The sequence below is a fragment of the Coffea eugenioides genome, chromosome 1 (genome assembly GCF_003713205.1).
Source record: "Coffea eugenioides isolate CCC68of chromosome 1, Ceug_1.0, whole genome shotgun sequence".
Taxonomy (NCBI): Eukaryota; Viridiplantae; Streptophyta; class Magnoliopsida; order Gentianales; family Rubiaceae; genus Coffea; species Coffea eugenioides.
In genome coordinates this window covers 45,917,479-45,943,186 of record NC_040035.1, presented here as the reverse complement: position 1 = coordinate 45,943,186, position 25,708 = coordinate 45,917,479, and the positions used below count along the sequence as shown (strand labels likewise).

Here is a 25,708-nt window from a genome sequence, read left to right as displayed (position 1 = left end):
CCTCAGTGTTAGGAAACTCCTTCAAAGACTTTGGAACTGCTTTTCCATTATATCGTAACCAATTTGATGAAAAGAACAATCAAAACATTCACCGTCTTTACAGGAAAATCAGAAAGTTCCGAAAGGTGCAGCCGAAAGGACATGATAAAAAGATTGGGTTTTTCTATCATGTGTTCGTGATTTCGTACTCCGGCTTCTAAATTCATACCCTCGACTTCTCGACTAATGGAGACTGACTGACTATACGTCGTGGCCATCTCTGGTCAAAACTGAACTATACAAGGATGACCAAATCATGTGTCAAAATTTACAACACTGAGGAGGAAGCACACTACACTAGTGTGTTGAGTTGTGCACTGTGCTCCTGCCTGCTACGCTACGGACAAGGGGCACGGACGGTTGCAGGTGCAATCGTTCCGGACGATTTTGTTCATTTTCAATTGTACGTAACTTTCTTTGTACATCGCGTAACTTTATTTTGCACGTCGCGAAGCTTTACAGCAAATTTTTGTGGGATCCACACATGACATTAAAATCGAGTTACAACTTGTGATCTCAGCCGCACAAATTTTTGAGGGCAGATCATGACCATTAACCGTTCAGGACGGTCATCAGTATGACCGTCCCTGCCCCATTTCCGCTACGCTACATACATCTGAAGCTCAGTCATGCCAGCATACGAGCAGCACCGTACATCTCCAAATGATATAAAGGCGCGCCCGCTGCTCTCTTAGCGGCTTGGAGCATCTGCTGAATGACCGCACTTTGGAGACACTCCTGAAAGACAGCGCATTTGCAGCCATGGGATTGGGAACTGGACCTGTTCTGTACTACTGTAAATTGGCGAGAGCGAGCAAGGGAAGCTGTTGAATGACGATTTCAAGGGATTCTTGTGCCCTTAAATAGACGGGTAGTACTGAAATTTATGTGTGACTGTAAGAGAGGCAACGTGTGTGTGGTGAACGGTGATTGATAATTAAAGGTTGGCCCTACGGCTTGGGGTGCACTGCGCTAACAGCATATGACACAGTCGTTGGCAAGCCACCATTCTTGTTCCCCAGCCAACCTCCATGAGAATGACTTCACCGTATCCGCTTCCTGTATAGGGTCATCGCTGTCTCACATGTGATGTATATACCCTTTTCAACCCACATGCATGCGTGTACGGATGGATATGGTTTTCTTTTTTGTCATGGCAAGATATACTAAAAGTGTTCGAGCGACGGAGTTAGGGAGAGGAGGAAGTCAACTAAGCAGGTTAAAGAATAGGGTATCTAGGTAGGATTGAGCCAATAGAAAAAGGGCGGTGGGCATTTATCCCAGATCAAACTTGAAGAAATTTGAGGTCTGTGTTAGAGGAATAAATGCAAGGAGGACAGAATGGGATCAGAAAGACACAGGTAGGTTTTGTTACACAACAAAATACAGAAGGGAACTCATCCCTCCCCTCCCACCCCCAACAAAAAAAAAGAAAGAAGGGAAAATCGTACTCCACTTGTAGTGGAAAGAACTGTCAAAATGTGAACCATTGGCATGATGTGGTTAGCTTTTCTTTATAGCTGTTGATGATCAGTAGAGTAAACAAATTTCCTCTTAAGATCATAATTGATGGGTTTAGGTGGGAAGTGGGTTTGCCTCGAGATTTCAATTCTTTTTCCTTTTGTAGAAGTTACTCCTCAATTAGTCTCTAGGATTTGACATGTTATTTGGCCCTTCAAAATCGATCAAATGTGCATCACATGTTGGTTGGTTTTAGATCAATATAAGTGGTCGGAATTAGGCGGGAGGGACAAAAAATTACTAATCTAAATGCGAGAGATGCAAAAATGTCTTTTGGCCAAACGTGAGGGAGGTTTTCGCCAATTAAGATGCAACTGGTGGAGCGTAATAAAATGAATAATAATAGTAGAATATAGTAGCGTTTTTCTAACACCGATTTGACATCACGGTTGAATGAAAGACACGCAAGTAAATTTTAAATTTAAATTTTGTACATATATTATATATTTAAAGATGATAGTATATATATTCACAATCATTGTATAGAAAATTAATCTAATAAATAATAATACTAGAATACAGCAGCAGCGTTGATGGAGATCCATGTCCCCGGAACTAGCGGATGCTGGCGCGACAGATCTTTTCAGCACCGATTTGACATGTCAACAAACAAGATTTAATTATCAGATTAAGAAGCAGATGAACTTGTGAAAAAAGCAATAATGCATTCGCGATTTTAGTTGGGATTTTAATTTTACCACGGGAGTCGGCACTAGTAGACACGTTATATATATGCGTTGTAGGCACGTTCCAATTAAATTGGAGCAACCAAACAGACTACGGTCTCTCCCAGTCAATTAAGTACTTGTACTACCAGACTGACATGCCGATGCCGATGCCGATGCCGATGCCGCCCCACTTTATCATTTGTTCTCCCTCCCGGACAAATCAGTTTCTTCAAGTCATTTTTATACTCGTATAACAAATAAAAAATCATGCACCACCACCACGACCACACATTTTAGACTTCCTCCGCCCTCATCCCCACCACTTTCGTCGTCTTTCTGCTTTTCCTAAGCTCCACAAGAATGTTTTATGACAGACAGACATTCCCCTTGAAGCTTCCTCTGGTTCCCAATGGATAGGAGTAGAATGACCATTCACAATTAGCGAGATTAATAGAAATGATAAAAAAGAGAGAGAGAGAGAGAGAGACTAGACTAAACACATATACACTGACTAGCAAACTGAAAACTGAGCAAATTTTCATTTAGATGATACCGCACCGATAACAGCGGTCTTATGTATTGTAAAATGATCGGAGTACCAGACAACCGGTTCAAAATAGCCCGCCTTCTCAATCGTGTCCCAGTGTTGCGTGAACGAACAGCATCTGAAGCTTCATCACCTTATCTAAACTTCTAACCTGAAGCAACCAATAATGCAAACTAAAGAAGTACTACTAGTATCTGGAGCGCAACTCCGGCCGCCCTAACAACCTTTCCTCATTTGCCAGACTTTCATAACATCTCATGACATTGAGTCATGACTTTCGGTTTTGAATAATTTGTCAACGGTTAATACCAGAGTGTGATGGATAAAATTAAGACAACACTGGGGAAGAGGGAGGAATTTTCGAGGTTCGGCAAGGACCCTACAACAGTCTGGAAAGATTAAATGGCCATGATTTGATCAAAATCAAGAAGAAAAAAGAAGGTTAAGACTCAAAATCACATCTCGTCCATTAATTTCACGTCAATTCGATAACGTTTTAAGCAAAGCACTCTATACCAACCAGGCAACAATATTGGTCAGCCACGCAGGTCGAATTAAGGAACCCAAGTAACCTGTGTTATATTAGATTGTGCTTACCGGGTAATGCGGATAAGAATTACATAAAATAATTTATCCACGCAACGGGGGAAATAAAAAAGAAAAGACAGTAGATTCTAATTTAAAAGCTTCTAGTATACTAATTTAAGACAGTGGACGAGACCGAGTGCTTGTATTGTATATACGCTTTTCAAGAACCATGGAATACTCATTGGTGTCAACCACGCACAGGAAAATAAGAAATTGACGTATTAACAGAACAGACCCCAGAAGCCTCGACGCTCTTTATTCATCAGATATACTGCCTCCATTTATCTGTTGTGGACCTGAATTCAAAGCCGTCAAATATCCCCCAATGCTTTTTGAATATCTGCCTGCACCAGAAAATGAAAAGAGGCTGCATGTGAAATGATATTTCAGGATTGGAATGTACAGGATGAGAACATAGAACAAGGCCTCAGGTAGGGATTGTGGGAGGACATATAGTAACCAATCAAAACTGGGTCACCCCGACTTTTCTTCATTAGGCGGTGGCAAACCATAAAGAGCAACGGATGGGAACTTTTCCAGAGCATACATTTCCTCTGTGTTACTCGGACTCGGGTACGTGTCCAACTGTTTAATTCATCAACTATCTAGAATTAGGATACAGGAACACTTTTAAGGACTCGGACACGGCAAAATTTCTAGTAAATATATGAATTACATGAAAGCAGCCAACATACAAGTCATAGCTCAGTATGGATTGAAGAATTCTAAAGTAACCAACAAGTCATAACTCAATCAGGATTCCAGTGCAACAAGTCTCCTACGTCCACGAGTTTTCTCACCCATGTCTCCTCCTCTTACATCGACATCACACCTCATAAAAGTCAAAAGTGTCCAAAAAATTCCCAACCAGTGTCGTGTCGAGTAAACACAGATACTTCGGGGTCAAATGAAGAGTCAACGTAACATAGCATTTCCTAGAATATGGTTTAACAAGAACTTAGAAAAACGAGAGACATTACGAACAAAGCAGATTAGGCTTGTAAGGTTTAAGTAATTCAATCATATTTCTCACGAGGCATGTAACATAAATGCTTAACTTTAGTTTCTTAAGCACAATGTAGCCAACTTACTGGAATTGTTTCTTTCTCTGAGAATGTAAACAAGAAAAGTTGTCGGAACTCATGGACTCAAATAGTTAGGCAGTGATAGTTTTAAAAAAAAAAAGGATGCAGATGCCCATTCTAGCTTCTACCCCTTATCCATTTCCCAATTACAGCTCAAGCAAACAAGTATCTCTGAACTATAGTTTTTAACTCAAAAATCAGACCTTTCTATGTCAATGCAAAGAAGCTAATACTGCAGTCCCTTTTGTATTGATAAAATTGCTTGTTTATGTCATACCAAATCAGAATAAAATCCAAACTGAAAATAGAAAATACAATTAAAAGTTGTGAAACAAAAAGATATTGACATGTAATGCTGTCAATCCACTAAAACGTAATTGGTGTGGAGATCAGAGGATGAGAGTCTAAAGATCACCAGAAATCTAATTCTTTGAAATTTGGTGACTAGGAAGACCTAAGTTATGAACAGCATCTAAAGTTCTCAACTAAGTGGTGACCAGCATGCAGCAATGTGTACATTGAAGTTACTTGGAAAATTTTATAGACCACAACTATGCGAGACATGTGAAGGGCAGAATGGTTTAGTTTGCCTTCACTGCTTGCCAACGTGCACGATGCCATGAGTCGCAGCATGGGCCATATAACCCTTCAATGTTTAATATGGTTCACGTTTATATACCTCAATTGCTGATGGTTGAGTTGAGGTGCCATAACGGCGAATAACTCGTCCTTCCTTGTCAACAAGAAACTTGGTGAAGTTCCACTTAATGCTAGACCCAAACCAACCACCTTTACTGGCTTTCAGGAACTTATAGACTGGTGCCGCAGTTGGACCATTTACACGAACCTATACAATAAACTGTTCATCATAATTATGAAGAAAATGACAAGAAGGGCGAAATGAAAGAAATAATTCAAATTCCTTTTTTTTCCCTAGGCCCAAATCCTTTCTTAAGCTTGAGACGAGGAGCAGAAGTGGGAAGCAATTAATTACTTATACAGTAGAGTCCATGTTATAAAATGACACAAAAGCAAAATCAATCAGGACGATCTGCCCCATGTAATTCAATAAACCCTCGTACCCCTGCGAAAATTGAAGGCATTATTGTGAAGGGGTCATATACCACCTCTACTATACTGCTCCCTCACTACTACTTTGTATTTTTTAGAGCATGACTCTATGCATGCTCGATCCAAATATTAGTTTTTAACTCAAAAACCGAGTAGGGTCTGTGCAAAACCTCACGCCACTACATGATGTTTATGGATAAGTAACTAAAATCCTTCTAAACAGTCTTATAGGTGAAATCATACAGTGATTATTTTGTCAACCACACAGTTGTCTTAATTTACTAAACATACAAAAGTTAAAAATCCAAAATAACAGAAAGTTCTTTAAATTTTCTTGAGGGTAACATCGCAGACGATCACTTGAACGGACAAACTTCCGCAAGGTGATTAAATACTTCCTATTTTCTTCTCACAGAAGTAATAAACTAACTCCCTCTTTGGGCAACACGTTTTAGTTTTGCTTCTTTCTTTCTTCTAATTGCTCAATTCACTGACCATTCACTCGTGTACTTAAAATTTTTTCAACTAAAAAACTGTTTCTTCAAGGTCATGATATATGCAGAGAATTGAACTATTCCGTAATATTGACCATCCACTCGTCAAACTTCAGACTTTTAACTAAAATCCTGTTTCTACGACAGCCATGAATGAAATCAGCAGAGAATTGATCAATTCCATAATATTGATAAAACGAGATAGAGGTGCCTAATGACAAAAACATCATATAGATGGTACCACTGGAGCGACAACTAAGCTACTAGTGTGAAGCGTGGTAGACTGCTTACCTTTGAAAAGATTGGATACTCGGCCTTGAATCGTGTGCATGCAAATTGTTCAGCTTCCTCACTTGTTCCAGGCTCTTGCTTCAAGAACTGATTGCATGGGAAGGCCAATATCTCAAAACCTGTCAATCATGATATGAAGAAGTTCGGGATACGTAGTGCAGCCACAAGAGATGCAACAGATGAGGCAAAAGTAAATCCTACCTTTATCCTTGTACTTGCTGTATAGCTCAGTCAATTGAGTGTAGTTAGAGTTAGTGAATCCACTGTTTCAGCAAAACCAATAAAGGCCCGTATGTCATAGAAGTAAAAGCTCGGATCTTTATATGACAACCATCAGTTAAAAAGAGTAGCATATAAAGCAAATTTCTCATTAGAAAAAACACAAAAAGAAAAGAAACGTAGCATTTAAATGACACAGGAGTAAATTCCAAGGATAATAGGTGATTTTTCAAACGACCACCACTACTTAAAAAGGCCAGCAAGTTGCATCGGGAAGCACCCATTACAATAATCTAAAATTTGAGTGAAAATCAAAGATCTCCATCAAACTGGACATTACCATACACTAGAAAAAGGAAATAAAAGAAAAAGGGTACCATTTGGAAGCAACATTAACAACCAGAAGCACCTTCCCCTTGTAATTGCTCAGGTCGACATCTTTTCCTTTGCTATCCTACATCAATCAGAGAAAAAGAAACCCTAATTTCTCAGAAACAAAAATTCATACTGCATTGATTATGTAAGAGAGATGCAAAGGAGTATACCTTAACAGTGAATTCGTGAATGGACGTCTGTGGGACAGAGGGAGCGGAACCCATCTCTGCGGCCAATATTACTACTAGTGGATTCTCTTTTTCGATGCGAAAGAGAATATTTCCATCTACGTTTTCATAAATGGATAATTTTGAAAAGGGCTTTGCAGCTTTAAAAATGGAAAGGGAAAGGTTCGGCCGGTTCGGCAGCACCGCTGAGAGTGGAGGAGGGCTGGGCCCCCGGTGTCGGGTTTTATGATAGCTGTAGGCTCGGTCAGCAGACGCGGAAACATTAATTTAATTTGGCAAGTCAATTTTCGAAAGTGTATGTCTAGTTGCACACGTTCAAATTGAGGAGGGAAGGTGTAACATCATTTGTACATGGTGTAACATCATCTGTACAAGGTGTAATAATAGAACAACAGCGAGTAACAATAGAATAATATTTTTGTGAGTCCCACACGGCATAAAAATCGAGTTACAAGACGTGATCTGAGTCGCACAAATTTTTGAGGCCTCATCCAGGCCGTGAATTGCCTGGGAGAGACAACCGTCCAGGCCCCTCGTCCGTTGAAATGTATCTGAGGCCTTAAATTTTTTTAAAAGATAAAAATTATTAAAAAAATATAATACAAGAGAAGGCGATAATTACTGAGACAATGCTTTAGTAACGATAGTTATGATAACGAAACAGTTTTTTACCTGATATAACAGGTTGTTGTACTTTTAGCGACCATTTGATTACTTGATGGACATGTCCACCTAAATAGGATAACACTTAAAGATAAAAAAGTAAGTTTCCCATCTAAAATAGTAAGTTAACCGTAATAAATTAGTAATTTTTATACTTCAAAAGGTAAATTGGAATAAATATTAAACTTACTTTTTAGAGAGTAAGTTTAATTCAAGTAATAGTAAGTTTTTATACATAAATAGTAATTTTTACTGATAACATGGTAAATTTGATTAATAATCAAAACTTACTAATTTATGGGACACATGTACTATTTTACTTTAAAACATATTTCAAACTAGTATTAAGAAATTTATTTGAAATAACAATAAGATGTTTTATTAATGATTAATACTTAGTACCTTAGTTAGTAAGTACTCGTAATATACCTATATAATACATGATTATAGGCATAATTTAAACAATTTTTTATTTATACATTTTAAAATACTATGAAAAAAAGTTTGACTTTTCACGTAATCTCGTAAAATATGTAATAAAATTTTGTCATATTATAAATTTTTAATCATTTTCAATTTTTGAAAAATTTGAAAGCTTGGATAACAATAACAACAAATCTTCCTAGTTATAAATAGAATATCACTTGTTTATATATCACAATTTTTATAATTTAACACCTATGAATATAATAAGATGATAAAGTTTTAATAAATTTACATCTGGGACACAAGAAATAATACGAGTTAAAGCTCAAACAAAATGAGAAATAATATAACAATAAAAATGACAAAATTAGTATAACAATTAATATAAGAAAATCAGTATGATTTGGACTTTTTTCCTTGGGAGATTGTTCATAAAAATGGGATCCAACAATTATAAATGAAAATCACATGCATATATAATCTATTGTATAATTTAAATTAAATTTAGTTCACGGATAAAATGGTCCTAAAATAATTAGTACATTATGATACAATGTTATTTTAACAACAAATTTTTTTTTTTTTACTAAAAGTCTCAAATATCCATGACATACATATGAGGGATATTTTACCATATTTGTATCTGACATCTAATCATTAAAGTTAATTTGAGGAAAAATATTTTTGACAATAGAATTATTTTGAATTTGGTTAACAAGTTGAGATTTTTTAAACAATAAAAGTGAAATATTTTGGGAACTTAGTTGTTTATTTTCCCATAATTAAAAATTGCTATATTTTAGCAATTGTTGCCATTGACTTTTCATTTTGTAGACTAATTTTTATCAATGCAAAATTAATTTTATTAACAATAATTGAAGTTCCATTGATCCAAGGATTGGCATTCTATTTCTATTATTTTATATGTAAATATTTAACCTAATATTATTTCTATTTCTATTATTGTTTTTGTACACAAGATATATTGGGTAGAATTTAAACGTATTGGTTCATTGAGCACCCTTAAAAATGCCCTTTACAAACTTGCTAACGACAGTTGGGTTTGCTCTCGCTGGTTAACAAATTAGCACCGGCAATGGCAGGGTTATACTGCCCGCCCAGAGATGACTAGCACCGGCGGGATTATGCTACCACCTAGAGATGGTAAACGAGAATGCGTTGTGTAATTGCTATATATTATGTGAATTATATACATATATTAGTGCTTGAAAAAATTTTTGGAATAGTATGTCATCTAAAAAATGGTTGTTTTTGGATTGGCTGTTTTTTGGGGTGTTTTTGAAAAATTTTGCTGTAACAGAGTTTTTAGATTATATTTTGGGATATTTAAGAATAGAAGAGTTTCTAGAATATATTTTCAGATATTTTTTAAAATTTTAAAAAATTTAAACTAATTTTTAGGTTACCTTTTAGAGTACTTTTTAAAAATTGGAATTGTATTTGAAAAACTAGTTTTTGAAAAACACTTCCATCCAAACAGTTAATATAGAAAATTTAAAAAAATTTTAAAAATATAGAAAGAAAATGATGAGCTAAGCCTTGGCTTTCTCCCAAAAAAAGAAAAAGAAAAAGAAAAAGAGGCAAGTATTAACACGCTGTAAAGATCAAGTATTAACACATCATACAGAATAGCTCGATAGACTCTTGTTATTTTGTTGTAAACATCAGAGCAGCATATTGACAATTTATTCATTATTGTATTTGTAATTTGTCATCATAAACAAATTAGCAGTGGCAATTTTTGACATGACACTGCAACACGACCCCCAATTAACAAATATTAAGATGATCCAAACTCAGGTTCCGTTTGATAAAACTGAATCTGAATTCTGAAGTCTGAATTCTGAAATCTGAATACTGAAACAATTAATTTGTTGAATTTTAAGCACTGAAAAAACTATATGAATGTCTGAATTTTAATACTAAACTTATTTATACTGTTTGATAAATATTTGTAACTGAATGCTTAATAAGTTTAATTTGACAATTTTGCCCTTATATCCTTTCATTCAAAAAAGAAATAGAATCTATGATTTAATTAGTTTAAAATTATTAGGTATGAAATGACAATATTTATTTTTAAATCAAATTAATATAAAAGATGAAATATATTATGTGTGGAGTATGGAGAAGACGTGAAAGTCATTAAAAAGGGAGAAAAGAGAAACTAAAAATCGTTAGATAGAGAATATTATGTTGTTTAATTAGATAAGAATTTTGAACATAATTAACAAACAAGGGTAGATTTGGTAGATAAGATAAGGTAGTTGAAGTAATTCTATTGATTCTTATCAGAATTAAGCATTCAGTTAGGATTCTTGTGCTGAAAAAAATACAAACAGATTCAGCACTGCTTAATAAGTTCAGCAAATAGATTTTCATTTATCAAACACTCAAAACATCTGAATGTCTGAAAAAATTCAGATTCAGCACTTTTTTATGTTATCAAACAGATCCTCAATTAGTTCATTGGTGGGTTAACCTATTAGCAAACCGAATGTGAACAGGTTGGGTTGGATCAATCCTTGAGGTGACACACTTATCCAATAAAATGGCTAATTTATAGTTTTTAAGCGCTACAAAGACTATTTTGAGCAATTGATAACAACTCACTACAATCAAATTTGGCTTGAATATTTTAATTAAAATTTTTAAGGACTCAAAAGTTTTATATCTTATCATATATGGGACTATTAGACTGCATTTTTGTTAGATACTGAAGATTTATAACTTATATTATGCATATTCGTTCGGATTAGCCGTTTTTGGGGGTATTTTTGAAAAATTTTGTTGTACCAGAGTTTTTAGATTATATTTTGGAATATTTTCAGAAAATATTTTGGGATATTTAAGAGTAGAAGAGTTTCTAGAATATATTTTGAGATATTTTTTAAAATTTAAACTAATTTTTAGATTACGTTTTAGAGTACTTCTTAAAAATTGGAATTGTATTTGAAAAACTAGTTTTTGAAAAACACTCCCATCCAAACAGATATTTTGAAAAATATAAATTTAATGTTTTACTATGTATTGCAATGTTAAACTTTATTTAATTCTTTTAATGAAAACTTTATTTTTAAGATTTTGGACTTTGTTTTATGACTTGGAAGCTTTATTGTGTATTTTGATAATAGCAAATATTGGATGGATTATATGATAAAATGGGTAAAAATATGTTAATAAGATGTTAAGAGTTGTTTTCAGCATAGGTTAGTACTAGTACTCAATGCACACTCAATGTGTGTGTGCAATCAAAAAATACATAATATTTATGATAATATATTTTAATAATTTATTACTGAAGCAAACTTTAATCTTCTAAATATTTTTTCATAAAATAATTTTATATTGATAATTATAATGCTTAGAAGTAGTTATATTGAAAACACATACTTAAATAGTTAAAAGTATAAATAGTCATAAATAATTATATGCAGTTAAAATAAATTTTTATAAGAAAAAAAAGAAAATTCATAAAGCAACGATAAATATTAATCCCAAACCCCTCCTCAGCCTTTATATATAATATAGATGTTAATCTTGTAAAACAGTGAATTATGTCAAAATGATTTTAACCGCATAAAATATTTAATAGATTGTGTGGAGTGTTACAGCTCTACTTGTATATGTAGATGACATCATCATCACTGGGAATGATCCAATTGAAAGAGAAACACTCAAAAAGTGTTTAGCAAAAGAGTTTGAAATTAAAAAAAAAATGGAGAGTGGTAATAGCTAGCGTCAGTCTGAGTGTTTCCCTCTCCCCTTTCTCCCATATCGGTCCAGTGAGGGTTGAGTGACGAGAGTTTAAGTCTCTTGGTCCAACTTGAAAGTCAACAATTGCCTTTTGAATTGGGTTGAGGATTAGGTTTAAAAATTTCTTCCTCTCTATTGTTGGAAAAAAAAAAAGAGTTTGAAATTAAAGAACTAGAGAGGCTGAAAAAAGTAAAGCCAGAGCAGAGGTTTTTCGACCCAAATACAATAATGACACAACACAATCCATTACGACCGTACACAAAGTGTCCATACAAAAAATTAAGCACAGATGAGAGTGACATAATGCCATTAACACTGGGAAGTTTGTACACCTTCAGCGGATGCAAAGTGTTTAAATGCTAAAAACCATCCCTATCAACACATTCTGGAAGATTGTTCAGAACAAAATCACAAGCTAGGCTCCAGGGCTCGGCTGTGGTTGGAATGCAAACAAAAATAAATGGGGCATTACTTTTCTTAACGTATTCAACAAACAAAGTTGCGGTATGATTGCATTGTTAAGATTTTCTCAAAATATAGATATTGAATAACAACCATCGAAATGATTGCATTGTTAGCAGCGGGGCACCCTGTGGGGTTTCCTATCCCACGTCGAAATGGGAGGGTTGGGTTTCTGGGTAGACTGCCGGCTTTTGAAGGTTGTTCGGGGATCTAGGTTTATTTACGCAAAAGTCTGAGTTTCTCAGCTTTGGCAAAAAAAAAATAACAACCATCGGGGAAAGGAAAATAGAAAATCCGGCAGTTGGTACCATTTCCTATTGCAAGAATATTACACTCCACAAGGAACAAAATGTTTGTGACATCGAGGAATCTCCAGCTTCAATCATTCTGATCAGCTGGGACGAAATTATACTATCTGGAATGTACAAGCAACATTTAGATTTTTACAGAGACTAAGCAGAGCCACGAGGAAAAGAAGAAAGGGTCGTCCTATAATTTTTGCCAAAAAGTTGATGACAAGTCCTATGCCACGCTACTGAAATAAATAGGACTACTAAAAGTTTCCAGAGTTTCAAAAAACTATATATTAAGGTACCAAACTCGCAGCCTCAGGGATACAGCTCCCTTTCCAATTACTCGAGGGGATTCATAAATACATATTTACAGTCACGTAATGGCTATGCTGTTATTTCCCTTCGTGGACATCCTCCTCATCAACGGTACATATCTTATACAAGGTACAGATCAGCCAAAAATTCTCCATATTTTGAACAAGCCGCAAAAAGAAACCGGTTGCACCTATCAACAATATCCCAACAAATTGAAGGTTTCCTCATTTTTCTTTAACTAATTGAACCAGAGATACCAAAATACTCAAAGGAAGATGACAAGGCGGAACCATATACCATTCACTTGAAGCCATTGATGATTACTCATCTCGGTCTCCAGCAGTTGGGACCTGTAATACAGAGAAAACCAAAATTAGGCCAAAAACACAATACAAACCGGTTCCCTCCTGTAGAGTTTCATAAAAGCTGCATACAAGTAATGCAAACCATTCCCCAGCATGCAACCTTCAAAGTTTCCTTGTCTTTTGAACAAACTTCTTGCTTAATCAGCCCTACCTACACCAACTCGCATAAATTGGCCTTATATAGAGTCTATATAATAAATAATAAAAGGATAGAAAGCCGCCTTCCGCAGGATTATATGGCACAAGCTACATGGTAACCCCTATTAATCTCATGTTACCATGTGTCTACTGCCTTTCAAGTAAATTTGATGGACAACCTGTTACTACTTTTCTCCTTAAACCTTTGCATACATTTTTATCTCCATTTTCACTTCTCATCACCCATCAGAATCTTTTCACTACCAGAAACTTGTGCCAATCTCCCTATACCCTCCCTCAAGCAAACTCAAATAAATGTTGGCTTCCAATTGAGTAAAAAAGGACATCAGGCAGTAATTGTAAAGGGAATATGGTGTGATATTCCTAGGAAAAAGTGCAGGAAAAAATACCTCTAGCTGCCACAGGTATTGGACCCCCAGAAGGGGGCCTATGAGGCATATGATTCATGGCTCGGGGAGGAAAAGCCCAATGATTGCTTGGTGGTGCTGCTTCACCAAGTTGGCTGGAAAATGGAGCGGGTGCACAAGGCATTCTTGATCCCTCAAGATACCGTGGCCCTGAAAAGAAGTTTCTTAATTCTTACTACTGCCAGCCATGCAAATTGGAGGGGGGAAGGAAAAACAGAATGCAACTCAGAACACCGATAAAAGCTAAGGAGAATCTTTACCAGGAAAAGGTGGGGGAGCCCTCCACCGCTCTCCAATATCATGTGGTGCCAATTTCATCCTATCACAATCTCTGTAAAAGTTTCCATTATCAGTGTTCTGTAAATGGAATCTGGTGGGGTGGGACGCTGGTGGGATATCCCTCGACTGTGCTCGATGATCGACTTGCATGTAGGAAAACTGATTAGATGGAGCAGGATGAGGCGGACGTAAATGGAAACCCTTGTTGAATGCACCATCAGCTGGTGGATTATTTACTGTTCGAACTGGTGGATGGGAGACAGGTGGGCTACTGAATGAACAATTAGTTGAGTTTGGTATTTGTTTTGGCACCTGAGAATGAAAATCAATATGGCCATGTGAAGAACATTGAGCTGTCTCAGAAATCGGAAGGTTGAATCCTGGTGCAATAGACTGATCTGCAGTAGATTTTTGCAAGTCATCTTCTATGTTCTGCAAATCCATATTGCATGATATTAAAATTAGAAATTCTGAAATGTCCTGTCAATAAAACTCAGCCATATGAAAACTGAGAACAAATATGAAAGGAACACTAATACTCTGAATCTGAGTTTACCTGTGAACAAGTAAAGAGCTTAGAATTAAGACTATTTGCAATGCAATCAGGCCTTTCAGATGGAAGAGGAAGAGACGCTCGAGGAACTGGGAGTAGGGGTGGAGGTGGGGGTGGAGGAGATACTGGCAGAGGAGGAGACATTGGTGGAACATCCTTGGGTAATGGAGGAGCAAAGACCGCAGAAGCTGGATTTCCAATTGAATGATGTGATGCATGCAGAATATCAGTTCCCGCACTATGACTAGTGGAAACAACAGCATCAGAAGAGGGAGCCACATCCTCCATTTCAAGCTCACCATCAACATCTTCCAAGATATGACGATGCTTCTCAACTACAGGGACAGGCTTCATATTTCCTTCAGATTTTTCAGTGTCACGTTCAGGAGTGACTGCCTCGAAACTCTCTCCATCAGAATCACTTCCATCATCTTCATCCCTCAACATAGGAGGCATGCAGAATCCAGGAAGTTGAATACTTGAATTGCTGAAACAACAGAAGAAGATTGAATAATGACAATCCAGTAGCTCACCCCAGAAATAAACAAATAAAAAGAAAAAGGAACGAGTAACACAAGAATTAATAGACCATTGAAGATAGTAAAATTTAAACTACTTCCCTGTCGTTTCCTCTAAATAGTTTGTAATGCATAAAAATTTATATCAAACGAGATGGAGGAGCCATACCTTCCATATTCATCAACATTCATGCCCTCCATTTCTCTAATTGGATCATCAAATGCCCTTTCATTTCGTAAAGGACGACGTGAGAACGCTCTAGAACAAGATGAACCACAGAGAGAATCGAGTTCCCGGATATGGTGGCGAACAATGGATTCTGGGAGGATCCTTCTTTCCTGCCAGACCCTCAAAACCTTTCAAGTAAAATCACAGCAATGTTAGGAACTAAAATTCAAGAATACATGTACAAATAACTGTTCACAACATAGAACATCAATTAAAGAAGAAATCTTACTCACTTTCAAGCACTGCCTACGATTTTCCTGAGAACTACTTCCAGGAGGAGCAGCAGCTGACAATAAACGTGGCAATACTGCTAGAATCGCTGAAGGATATATGCCACCAACATCACCTGAAATTTTGACATTTCAGCCCAACTACCCACATACAGCAATTAATGTAATAATGGAAGTCTTAACTGGAAAAAAAATCACCATATATCGAAATTCATAAAAAGATAAACATACCTTTCAAGCCCCTTGAGCACTGCGCAATAGAGTCAACTAGAAAGAATAAGTCCACTCTTCGGTGTAAACTTGATTCTCGTTCCAAACTCCGTGCAAGAATTTCTACCACCTAAGAGTGAATGAGTGAGAGAGAGAGAGAGAGAGAAAGAGAGAGAGATTTAAGTTTTCCACCAACATCAAAGGATGAAACTACCAACAATACTCAAATTTAATGTACACATTTAATCTTCTATGCATTACATTCATGTTCATGATACAGTACATCCTCCTACCTTAGGATACATATATTTCTTTAATAGATTGATTATCACAAAATACAATAATTTAGACCCCAACAAAATTGAATATACCACATGCACCTTTTTTCACTTTAAAATTGGAACATACAGAATTAGCCAAACCAGTTCGTCATATGCCTGTATGTTCTACTATTTTGAAAAACATACAGAGTTGTGCAGGGTCCATCTACAACATGGACTTTTGATTGGATGGAGTAGTATTCACCATTTGAACTGCATTGCAATTTAACAACGGAAGAAATGAATTGTCATAGGAACTATAAAATCACATGATTTAACAATTTCATCACCAATCTATTGCATCAATGATTTTGTAAGAGAGGAAATATAAAAAGGATTTGTACAAAGGCCATGCTTGGATGGCTAATTAATGAAGTGCACAATTTTCGGCTATTCATTGCGAAGAGTATATGCACAAAACAAACTACTAAATTTACACAATGAAAATGGATATAGGGTGTGAAAGCCCATACATATCCTTTGTAAAAATATCTCAAACGCATGCCCTTTCTATAAGAGTATCCCAAGGACCCCCCCCTCCTTTTTTTCCACAAATTTTCCAACACGGGTGTTTGTATAAAACTTATATATTTTCAAGGAAAATTTGTCATTTGATTAACCTTCCTTGTTCTTAACATGCAAACCATATTTCAGGAATTAAAATTTTTTTTTTTTGAAGTTTTGTATCTCTAGCTTCTAATTAAAAAAAAACCTTGAAAATTGAACATCTCTTAAGGCCTTCAGGTCACACAAAATATGGCAAATGAGGAACATATATTGTTATCATCTGCTTACAAGAACCAAATGCTCAATATAAATATATCAACATGAGCAATGGAACCCAACAGTTTCAAACTCAAAGACAGTCAGACATCCTTTCACTAAATGATAAATCCACTAGAACGAGTCTCTCATCTAAAATATCTGGGAAATGACAGGACCAAAACCAAACAATAAATTAGTCCAATAAACCTAAATTAAAGCCTTCCAAATTTAAACTTATAACTTTAACTTGACTCAAGCATTAAAGTTTATCAAACTTTTGTAGCCCAAAGTAGCAATGCATCTTTCCATGAATACTGCAATCTAAGAATCCCTCAGAGTCACCAAAATTGTTAACAAGTTTGAAAAAAAAAATGAATAAATTGCTACTGCAATTGAACACCTAATTAACCAACACTCCTGGCGGTAAAAGGATGAATTGATTTTACAAGTTCATTCAAGATGACCAACCAAGCCTGATAATCACACTTCCATTTTCATGTATCATAAAAACATTCATCATCCCAAGTAGGCCAAAGAGGAACATGCATGAACCAAGACCAATGAAAATTAGAGTAAATGGCATAAGAGGACTTTTAGGTATATAATATTCTTTCTGATTCATGCTTATCTCACATAAACCACTTAATTGTGTTTCTTTCCAATTGAATAATCCTGAAAAAATTCTCATCACTAGAGCTTTTGTTTTCAATTTTTCTGATCTTGGACTCAAGATAACCTAGATTGTATTGTTTCATACAACCTACCGGATCACATATCTTTCACTTATAGCTCAGCAGAACCAGCTGAGTTTAACTGGGACATACTTGATTCACAAACACATACAAAGGATTTTTCTATATTCGTAACAATCCTCTCCCACACTAGGTAAATAGCACAAGCAGTTTAACAGTAAGTCTGCTAACCTGATGCAACCTTAATTTCACTCCATGACAATAATCCTCAATTATGAACTTCCAAAAGAACCTTAAAAACCAAAACAAATAACTAGCATATATCCAGAACTATATATGTACAAACTCATAAATCATTGAAAGGAAATGCATTATAAAAGTCGAACAAGGTCGAACAAGGTTTTTTTTGAGCTTGCTTACAATTCTAAACTGATCCTTTCAGTTATTAAATGACTAAAATTTTGACAGTTACTGGTAGCATAATGAAATAAAAATAACCAAATACACACTCAAGATCTTTGCTTTCTGAAACTAAAATGGTGCTTGATTAGGGAATAGGGAAAATGCACCAGATAACCCATTAAAATCCTGTAAATACATCAGGAGAAGCATCAAGACAACACCTCAATTGCAAAGCAAAGCCGCAAGAAAAACAACCATGGCATTTTTTTTTGCTGACGCTAAAATGTGTCTAAATAGCTTCTTCTAGTTGCCCAAAAAAGTATCCACTATCAACAGTCAAAGCTCATATGGACTATTCAATTCCATTAAGGGGATTTTCTTCTGCAAATATGCATAATTTTCAATTTCATACTTTGGTATATCTATAAAGAGGACACAAACTATAAATGTCCTCCATCTAAAAGGCCAGCCAAAAAGGGACAAAGGAAAATGACGCGAAGAACAAAACCTACCTTAGCAGCAACACCAAATTTTGCACACTCAATGGCACTACGCGTCGCTCGACCAATGCTTTCCTTTGTCCTTGTTAGTAATCCAAGAATAGACTCAAAAGATGTCAGAGCAACATTAGCTTCTTTGTAGTTCCATTTCTCAGCAAATTTTTGAGTCTCATGATGGGAATGAACAGCAGGGCTACAGGAACCATTAACTTGGATAGAATTATTAACTGATACAGGTGCATTGCTGGTTGAATTATGCGGTGTTGCACGTATAATGGAGTCCAAACCATCAGACAGAGATGATGACGACTGGGTAACTGAAACTGTTTTATCCCCTGAATGATCATCAGAGATAGAATTAGAGTGAGAGTGATCTTGATCCTCTTTGCCATTAGTCATAACATCCATGTGAGCTGAAGATAACATAGAATCACAATCCCTTATGGTGGGTCCAGTTGCTCCAACATCCTTCAACCTATGGAAAAATTCATAATCAATTCAGTGTGGAAAAAAATTATAAAATTGTAAAACTTCAAAAATATATTTACAACAGCGAGATAGTTAAAAAGGATACAAGAGCTCGGTACAAAAAAGAAAGGTAATTAATTACTCAGTTGATAATCATAGATAAGAAAGCATATCAAAATATGGTTGGCACACTCACAATTCATTAACTTGTTTCTTGTCCTCTAATATGAATTGACACGACTTCATAGTTTCATCAAATTTGGCATCTGCATTATCCGTTTGCATATTGGTAGCACTACGTGGTGACTGAATGGTGGCATCTTCCGCTGCTAGAAGATTAGAACTTAACAGGGATGTTTTATCATCAAGAGTTTCCGGAGACTTGCCCAAATCAGTTTTTCCATTTGTGCAACCACCTTTTAATGGCAAGACCGCATCCAGTGAACCATTAGTACTCACATGGGCCTCTTTAGTTGACAAAGATTTGGGGCATTCTAAAATTAAAGCAGCATCAATGAGGTCACCAGAAGAAGATTCTAAAAGATTTTTACCATCAGAATAATCCACATCATCTTTGCATGACTTACTCTTTGAGCTATCATCACTGGAGCGAATTGCCACCACTCCCGAACATATCCTAACTTGTTCTATTGGCAAGTCAGACTGCACAGAAAACTCAGAGACACCATCCCGAGAATCATTATTACTAAGATTTTCCTCTGCTAAACTGACTCCAAATTGACTGACTGACTGTCTTTCCAGAGAGAACTTTGTGTGGTCATCTGACGACGAAGAAAATCCATTAGTGTCAGCATTTGTTGTTGATGGTCCATCTGAAGCTATTTGATTGTCTTCAGCTGCATTCGCTGACATGGCCTCCAATGCACGATGCAAGCGTTTTGATGGAGGTAAAGCAGCTTCACCATCTAAAGAACTACCGAAGTGTTGATTCTTTCTTACTTCCCATAAGTGACACTTCATGGCATGAGAATTATTTAATGGTGGTGAATTTTCTACATCTCCTTTCACAGTAGAAGGGTTCTGATCTGTAGAACCATCTCCTTCCCGATCGGATGACACATGGACATGATCCGAAAGGCTATTACAAACGTCTGGCCGCTTCTCTTCAGTATCTAATGAAGTTTCAGGTTCACGTCCAGTAGATGATGCCCTACCCATACGAACCCTAGCTCTTTTGACCAAAGGCAGGTGCTCATCACCATCTTCCTTGGGGAATCTTTCAGTTGATCTCTCTTGATCACCAGGCAAGATACGTTCACCCTTAACAAGATCAGCATCTGAATCTACCTTTTCATCTGGTCTAGCATTGAATTCGACAACCTCAGAATTAGGCCTTTTTCTATTAGGCATCCTTCTCTTTTTATGGATGCCATTTCTTTGGAAGTCAAGCCTTTGGTTCTCAACATTTCTTTGAGCAAGTTCAATAACAGAGTCGGGATGTGTATCCTTACATTCAGACTCAACAGTGCTGCCCTCATTCAAGCTCAGTGAATCAGAGTCCGCTGTCAAGATTTCTGAGTCATTCCCTTCAATACTACAATTTGAAATCAAATCATGCGAATCCATATCATGGCCAGTTAAAACATCAGGTGATTTTCTAATCCTTTTATTTCTCCTCCCAGATCCATCCCGAAATACACTAGCTGTGACCCCAGAGTGGGTTATGAAATTTTTAACTTTACTAGAATCTGCCCTGCTTCTAGCCCGTCGAGCAGAGGGAGGCCTTCTACGTGTGAAACATTTTTGTGACCTATTGCTCTCAACAATTTTTCTGTAGGAGTCAGTATTTGCCCAGGCCATTTCTGTAACAACCTCATTTTCAGGCATTCCTCTGTCTGGCAAATCTTCTTGTCCATTTACAGCAGTACCACTCTTGGATTTCACACCCACATCATCTTCTTCTGCAGTAGAATGTGTCTTTTTCTGACATAAATGAAATGTTGTACCAGCAGCTTCACCATTTGCATAAGATTTGATTGATAGTTCCCCAGAGTTATTTTCACTGGCCAGCGTACCTTCAACTGTGGTGTTTGCATTATTGACTTGATCTTGCCTTTTCAGCTTCTCATAGCTTTCAATTATCTCATGCACAGCACGAACAAAATCAGAACCTTTTCCATGACGTCTGCCTAGAAGAGATTCCTTTTTCTCTTCAGTAAACGCTTCAACATCAGCAGGATTACAGAAGGCTCTGTAACGACAGAGAAAAAACAAAATATCAAAAAATGTTGCATATATATATTTAACACAAATAATTGAATCCTGGCCTACAACTTCACTTGTATTTATCTATTTTGATACCATTATTTGTTGTCATGTGTTTGGTGTGCATGCTTAGTTTATTTGGTTTGAACATTTTGTTATGTTGAGCTGGTTTTTACATTTTGTTACATTGGGCAAAAGTCAATCAAACAATAAGGTGAAAGCTGCCATAGCCAACAGGCTAGATCCATCCAAAGAAAAGGAAGAAGAAAGGATGCTAAATCCCCACCATTCCACCATGCCATCAACTAAAAATAAGAAAGCCCTAACTTTCTCTAATAATGCCCCTCAAGTCTCCAAATTTTTTATTTCACCACAAAATTCAAACAAACCCAAAAAAGCAAAACCACAACATGTTATTCCCACTGAGAGGAGCAAAAGACTGGATTAGGAGCTGAATTTTAAGAAATCTAATAACAAAAGACAAGTGCATCAAACACCCAAAAAAAACTCCAAAAAGATCATCTGTTGAGCACACGTAAGTCCACGGAAACAACATTCTATCTGCACATCACCTAATTGTAAGTGTCTCCTGCTTGTTGTGTCAATATGTCATCCTTGTACTATGTCTTGGACATATAGTACGGAGAGAGACAAGTAATTATACTGGGTTAACCAGTGAGATAGTCCTAAAGGTCAACTGGAGTAAGAAGCAGACCGAGTAACAGGAAAAAAGGAATGAGAGAAAGACAGAACAAAGGCCACTTGGAACTATCAATGTTTTAAGAATTTCCATCAGCACATAAACTCAGCCACCCCAAATTGACTTCTAACCTGACAAACTTGGACCTATTTAAGTTCTATATCAGTTATTCTAGATAAATCAACAATGAAGTTACATCATGGATTAACTTATGGACCAGATGTAGACCAAGGGACTACACGACCCTTGCAACAATCCTTCAATTAGGTGCTCCAAGGCCAAGAAATGGTGTTTTGACTATCCCCAGCAGTGGAAAAAAGTTAACACTAAAATGCTTAGCAATGATTCGTAAGTTAGTCAATTACCTAGATTTCAAGAGATATACAGTGGCCTCCAAGCTTAAGGGGCAAAACAAAGATGAAAAATGAAACCTCAAATGTCAAACAGATAAAAGAATAATACTTACCTAGTTATCTCTAGATAGTGCCCAAAAAATTTTATGCATATAGCCACCCAATGCATGAACAAACAGACATCATGTGCAGATTAGACAAATGTAACAACATAGACTTTTACTGAAATGTAATACCATTGACGTATGTAATGCCATTTAACAGGAAAACCAAATAGCCACAAGAGAAGAAGCAATAGAACTCACATCTGTTGAGTTCCAAAAAAGTAGACAAGTACTTTCTTCCAGTCCGTAGCATAACCCCACTTCTCCGGCTCACTTACCTGCAAACAGCAACCAAGCAGGGTCAATTTACTCTTTCTACTGTATTCATTCTTTTGAAGAGGATTAAACAACATTCAAATTAACAAGTATAAAATAACTATCGTCTATATAATTAGGCCAGGCGCAAAAAGAGGAATATATTACAATTGCAATTGAAATGACTTGCCATGTTCCAAAATTCACTATCAACTACAGCGTGAATAAAATTGACTACTTGAAGAATGGGACAGCTAAATACTGGTGTTGGGACCTGTATTTTGCCTTCAACCCTTTTAATGTAGAGAGAGAGAGAGAGCCTATCATATTTTGTCACCTTAAAGCTAACAAAACATTCTGTAGCTAAACTCCTGTTTAAGTTTATGCTTCTTGAACACACTGATGGAACAATAATTCAAAATTCTCACATGCAGAAACACCAAATGACACTAGGCATTTCATTTAGCAAAAGCATTTGATCTAGATAGATTGATATATTTAGTCAACTTTTCACACGATTCTCCTTCTAAATGAAAATGATACAAGCCAACAGAATCACCTAAACAAACAAATGGGAAAAAAAAAGCAAGGAAAAAGAAACCACAGCCTCTTGGCATCAAATTAATTCTTTTGGGAGGAAACTGAAAGATTGCCAGATTGCTAAACCGATAAAGCATGACATGTTCAAGTACTAGCTAGCAAGCATTTCTAGAGAAATGTAATTGGAGTGACACCTAAAGTAATATCATTAGAAAAATTCATAAAAGTAGTAGTGAGCTCATCTAACAAATAAAAAGGAGCAGACATCTCTTTGCAGAATAAAAGTTGAGCCTTATTGTGCTTTTTGGTTTGACCCATACTGCGCTTCTGTTAGTAGTTCATAGGCCCTCCTTGCAGCAGTGAAATTTTGCCATGGTCCAGAGTTTTAAATAAACTAAATTTCCTAATTTCATCCTGTTCTACCATTTTTATGTTGTATAGGAAATCTCAGTCTCACTCAATGCCAGAATAAGTCCTCGGACAACTCCTTATGAAGTTACAATACTGGGCCTACCAAAGAAAAAATACAGATGCGAGATCCCCACCAACCCAAGGTTTACGAGACTCATTTCTAAGTCCAAAACGCATAGAACCATAAAATGTGGAGTTCCCTCTACCCTTTCCTTGAAAAATTATATGTTCAATTCAACTAGTTATGAAGCAAATACAGCCTCACCAAGTAAGCCACGAATAAAACCACTCTTTCCATCTAACAGAACCAGGAACAGCCATATGCAGTGAAAAGGGGACCAAATAATTAAACTTGGCATCAGATCCACAACCACTAACACACATCAACGAAATCTAAACCATATTCTGAAAATCTCGAGGAAATTATGACAAGAGAAAAAACTTACTAGCTAAGTGGGGGAGACTAAAAAAATATGAGCTAAGTTTTTTTTTTTTTTTGGGGGGGGGGGGGGGAGGGGGATGGGAAGAGAGAAAGAGAAAGTCTGAACCAAAAAGCTAGTTGGAACATATAAGCAGTAGACATACCGTAGCAGGCCAGGCCGGAAAACCTTTAACTTTGGCAAGAACGAGATCACCAACCTTCCATTGTCGGCGAGCCGCGGCGGCGGCTGCGGCCTTATTGGCACCCTTTCTTCGACTTGGCGCCATGAGGACCCAAAATATCAGAGAGGTGGGAATCAAATTAAGGGCATGCGGAGAGTAAAAGATAAAAAGGAAGACGAATTGGAGGTCTTTGTGGATGAAAAAACACCTAAATCACCCACTTCTTTATAGAAAAAGCAAGCGCTTTTCAACTTCCTAGGTTTTGCAACACAAGATTTGATCTTTCGTGGCCCAGGCATTGAAAGATCATTCGCTCCCAAGAAGAAAAAATAACCTGCCGGCGACCAAAGAAAATGTCGAATTGAGAAACCCAAAATATATAAAATTAAGGAAAGCCTGTTTGGGGGGCTTTAAAACCCTAACCCTAATAAGCTTGTTAGAGAAAGGAAGTGGAAGGGAGGGGCGGGGGCTGTAAGAGAGTTTTGTGGAAGAGAAGCGGATAAAAATAAAAATACAAAATAAAATGGAATACTGCAGCAGCAGCAGCAGCAGGTACACTACTAGTACGGTATATGAGAAATGGTTTTTGGGGCTGAGGAGGATTGGCAGGTGCTAACTGCTAAGCTGCGCCTGCGCCGCGGATGTTTAGGTTAAGGGGTAGTTGACTAACGTGCGCGGTGTGCGGTGATTGTTTGCCCTGCGGTCCACCTGTCAAAGTAGTTTCTTTCTTTGAAAAGAAATTACTATTGTCGCGTGACAGGCATACTTTCAAAATTAAGTCCGTTATTACGTATATATAACATCGATAGCCAGCTTCTATAATGAATCGACCCAATTTTATCAAATGAATCAATTTGTGTGAGCCACCACTTTAATAACCATGCAAGCACTAGTAATTTTGGTTTGTCTGGGAGATTATTTGAAATAATTTTTGAAAAAATTTATTGTAATATTTTATTAATGTGTTATATGTAAAAAAAAATGATGATTAAAAAATATTTTTACGATGCAAGTGAATGAATTTATAAAAATAATTTACTGTACAAACATCTATTTTATTTGTGTGGGATTTCGAGTTTTTTTTTTAAAAGAAAAAACCGACGTCCCTCTGTCATCAACTGCAAGTCAGACATCAACCTACAGCAGATCATCAACCGGGACAGGAATTCCCGTCGCGTTAACGCCTGTTGGCATGAACTTTGACAGAATTGGGCTAGCCCATTTCCTTACGGCTTGGACACCACCGGACCCACTCCAGTGGCCATCTGGTGGATATGCCATTGCCTGAATGGATATTATTGTCCTTGTGGCCCAACAAATCCCCACAGATCATTTGAAATGTGCGTTCACTAGCCTGTTGGGCCAATGGGACGACAATTACCAGCCGTGTTTATCGT

General features: G+C 36.6%; 2 protein-coding genes across 3 annotated transcripts; both read right to left on the bottom strand.

Annotated features, from left to right (window-relative positions):
* Positions 1–23: 23 nt before the first annotated feature.
* On the bottom strand, positions 24–949 carry LOC113780330. 2 transcript variants are annotated; one of them, XM_027326145.1, is made up of 2 exons: positions 650–949; positions 24–380 (listed from the first exon to the last, which is right to left on the bottom strand). In XM_027326145.1, the coding sequence occupies exon 1, from the start codon at positions 801–803 to the stop codon at positions 663–665; it is 141 nt and encodes a 46-aa protein (XP_027181946.1). In that variant the 5' UTR covers positions 804–949; the 3' UTR covers positions 24–380; positions 650–662. The 2 variants fall into 2 exon arrangements, with proteins under 2 accessions (XP_027181946.1, XP_027181941.1); XM_027326140.1 differs by having other exon boundaries at positions 24–370; positions 640–944.
* Positions 950–3,329: 2,380 nt separating this feature from the next.
* Positions 3,330–24,824, bottom strand: LOC113773679 (protein HUA2-LIKE 3). Its single transcript, XM_027318307.1, has 19 exons — positions 24,294–24,824; positions 22,704–22,780; positions 19,316–21,331; positions 18,664–19,126; positions 15,994–16,102; positions 15,766–15,878; positions 15,473–15,660; positions 14,789–15,272; positions 14,214–14,664; positions 13,936–14,103; positions 13,420–13,448; positions 13,347–13,372; positions 7,069–7,318; positions 6,901–6,977; positions 6,506–6,567; positions 6,305–6,423; positions 5,128–5,295; positions 3,824–3,948; positions 3,330–3,707 (listed from the first exon to the last, which is right to left on the bottom strand). Exons 1-18 carry the CDS (start codon positions 24,414–24,416, stop codon positions 3,838–3,840), a joined length of 5,034 nt encoding a protein of 1,677 aa, XP_027174108.1. The 5' UTR covers positions 24,417–24,824; the 3' UTR covers positions 3,330–3,707; positions 3,824–3,837.
* Positions 24,825–25,708: the final 884 nt, after the last annotated feature.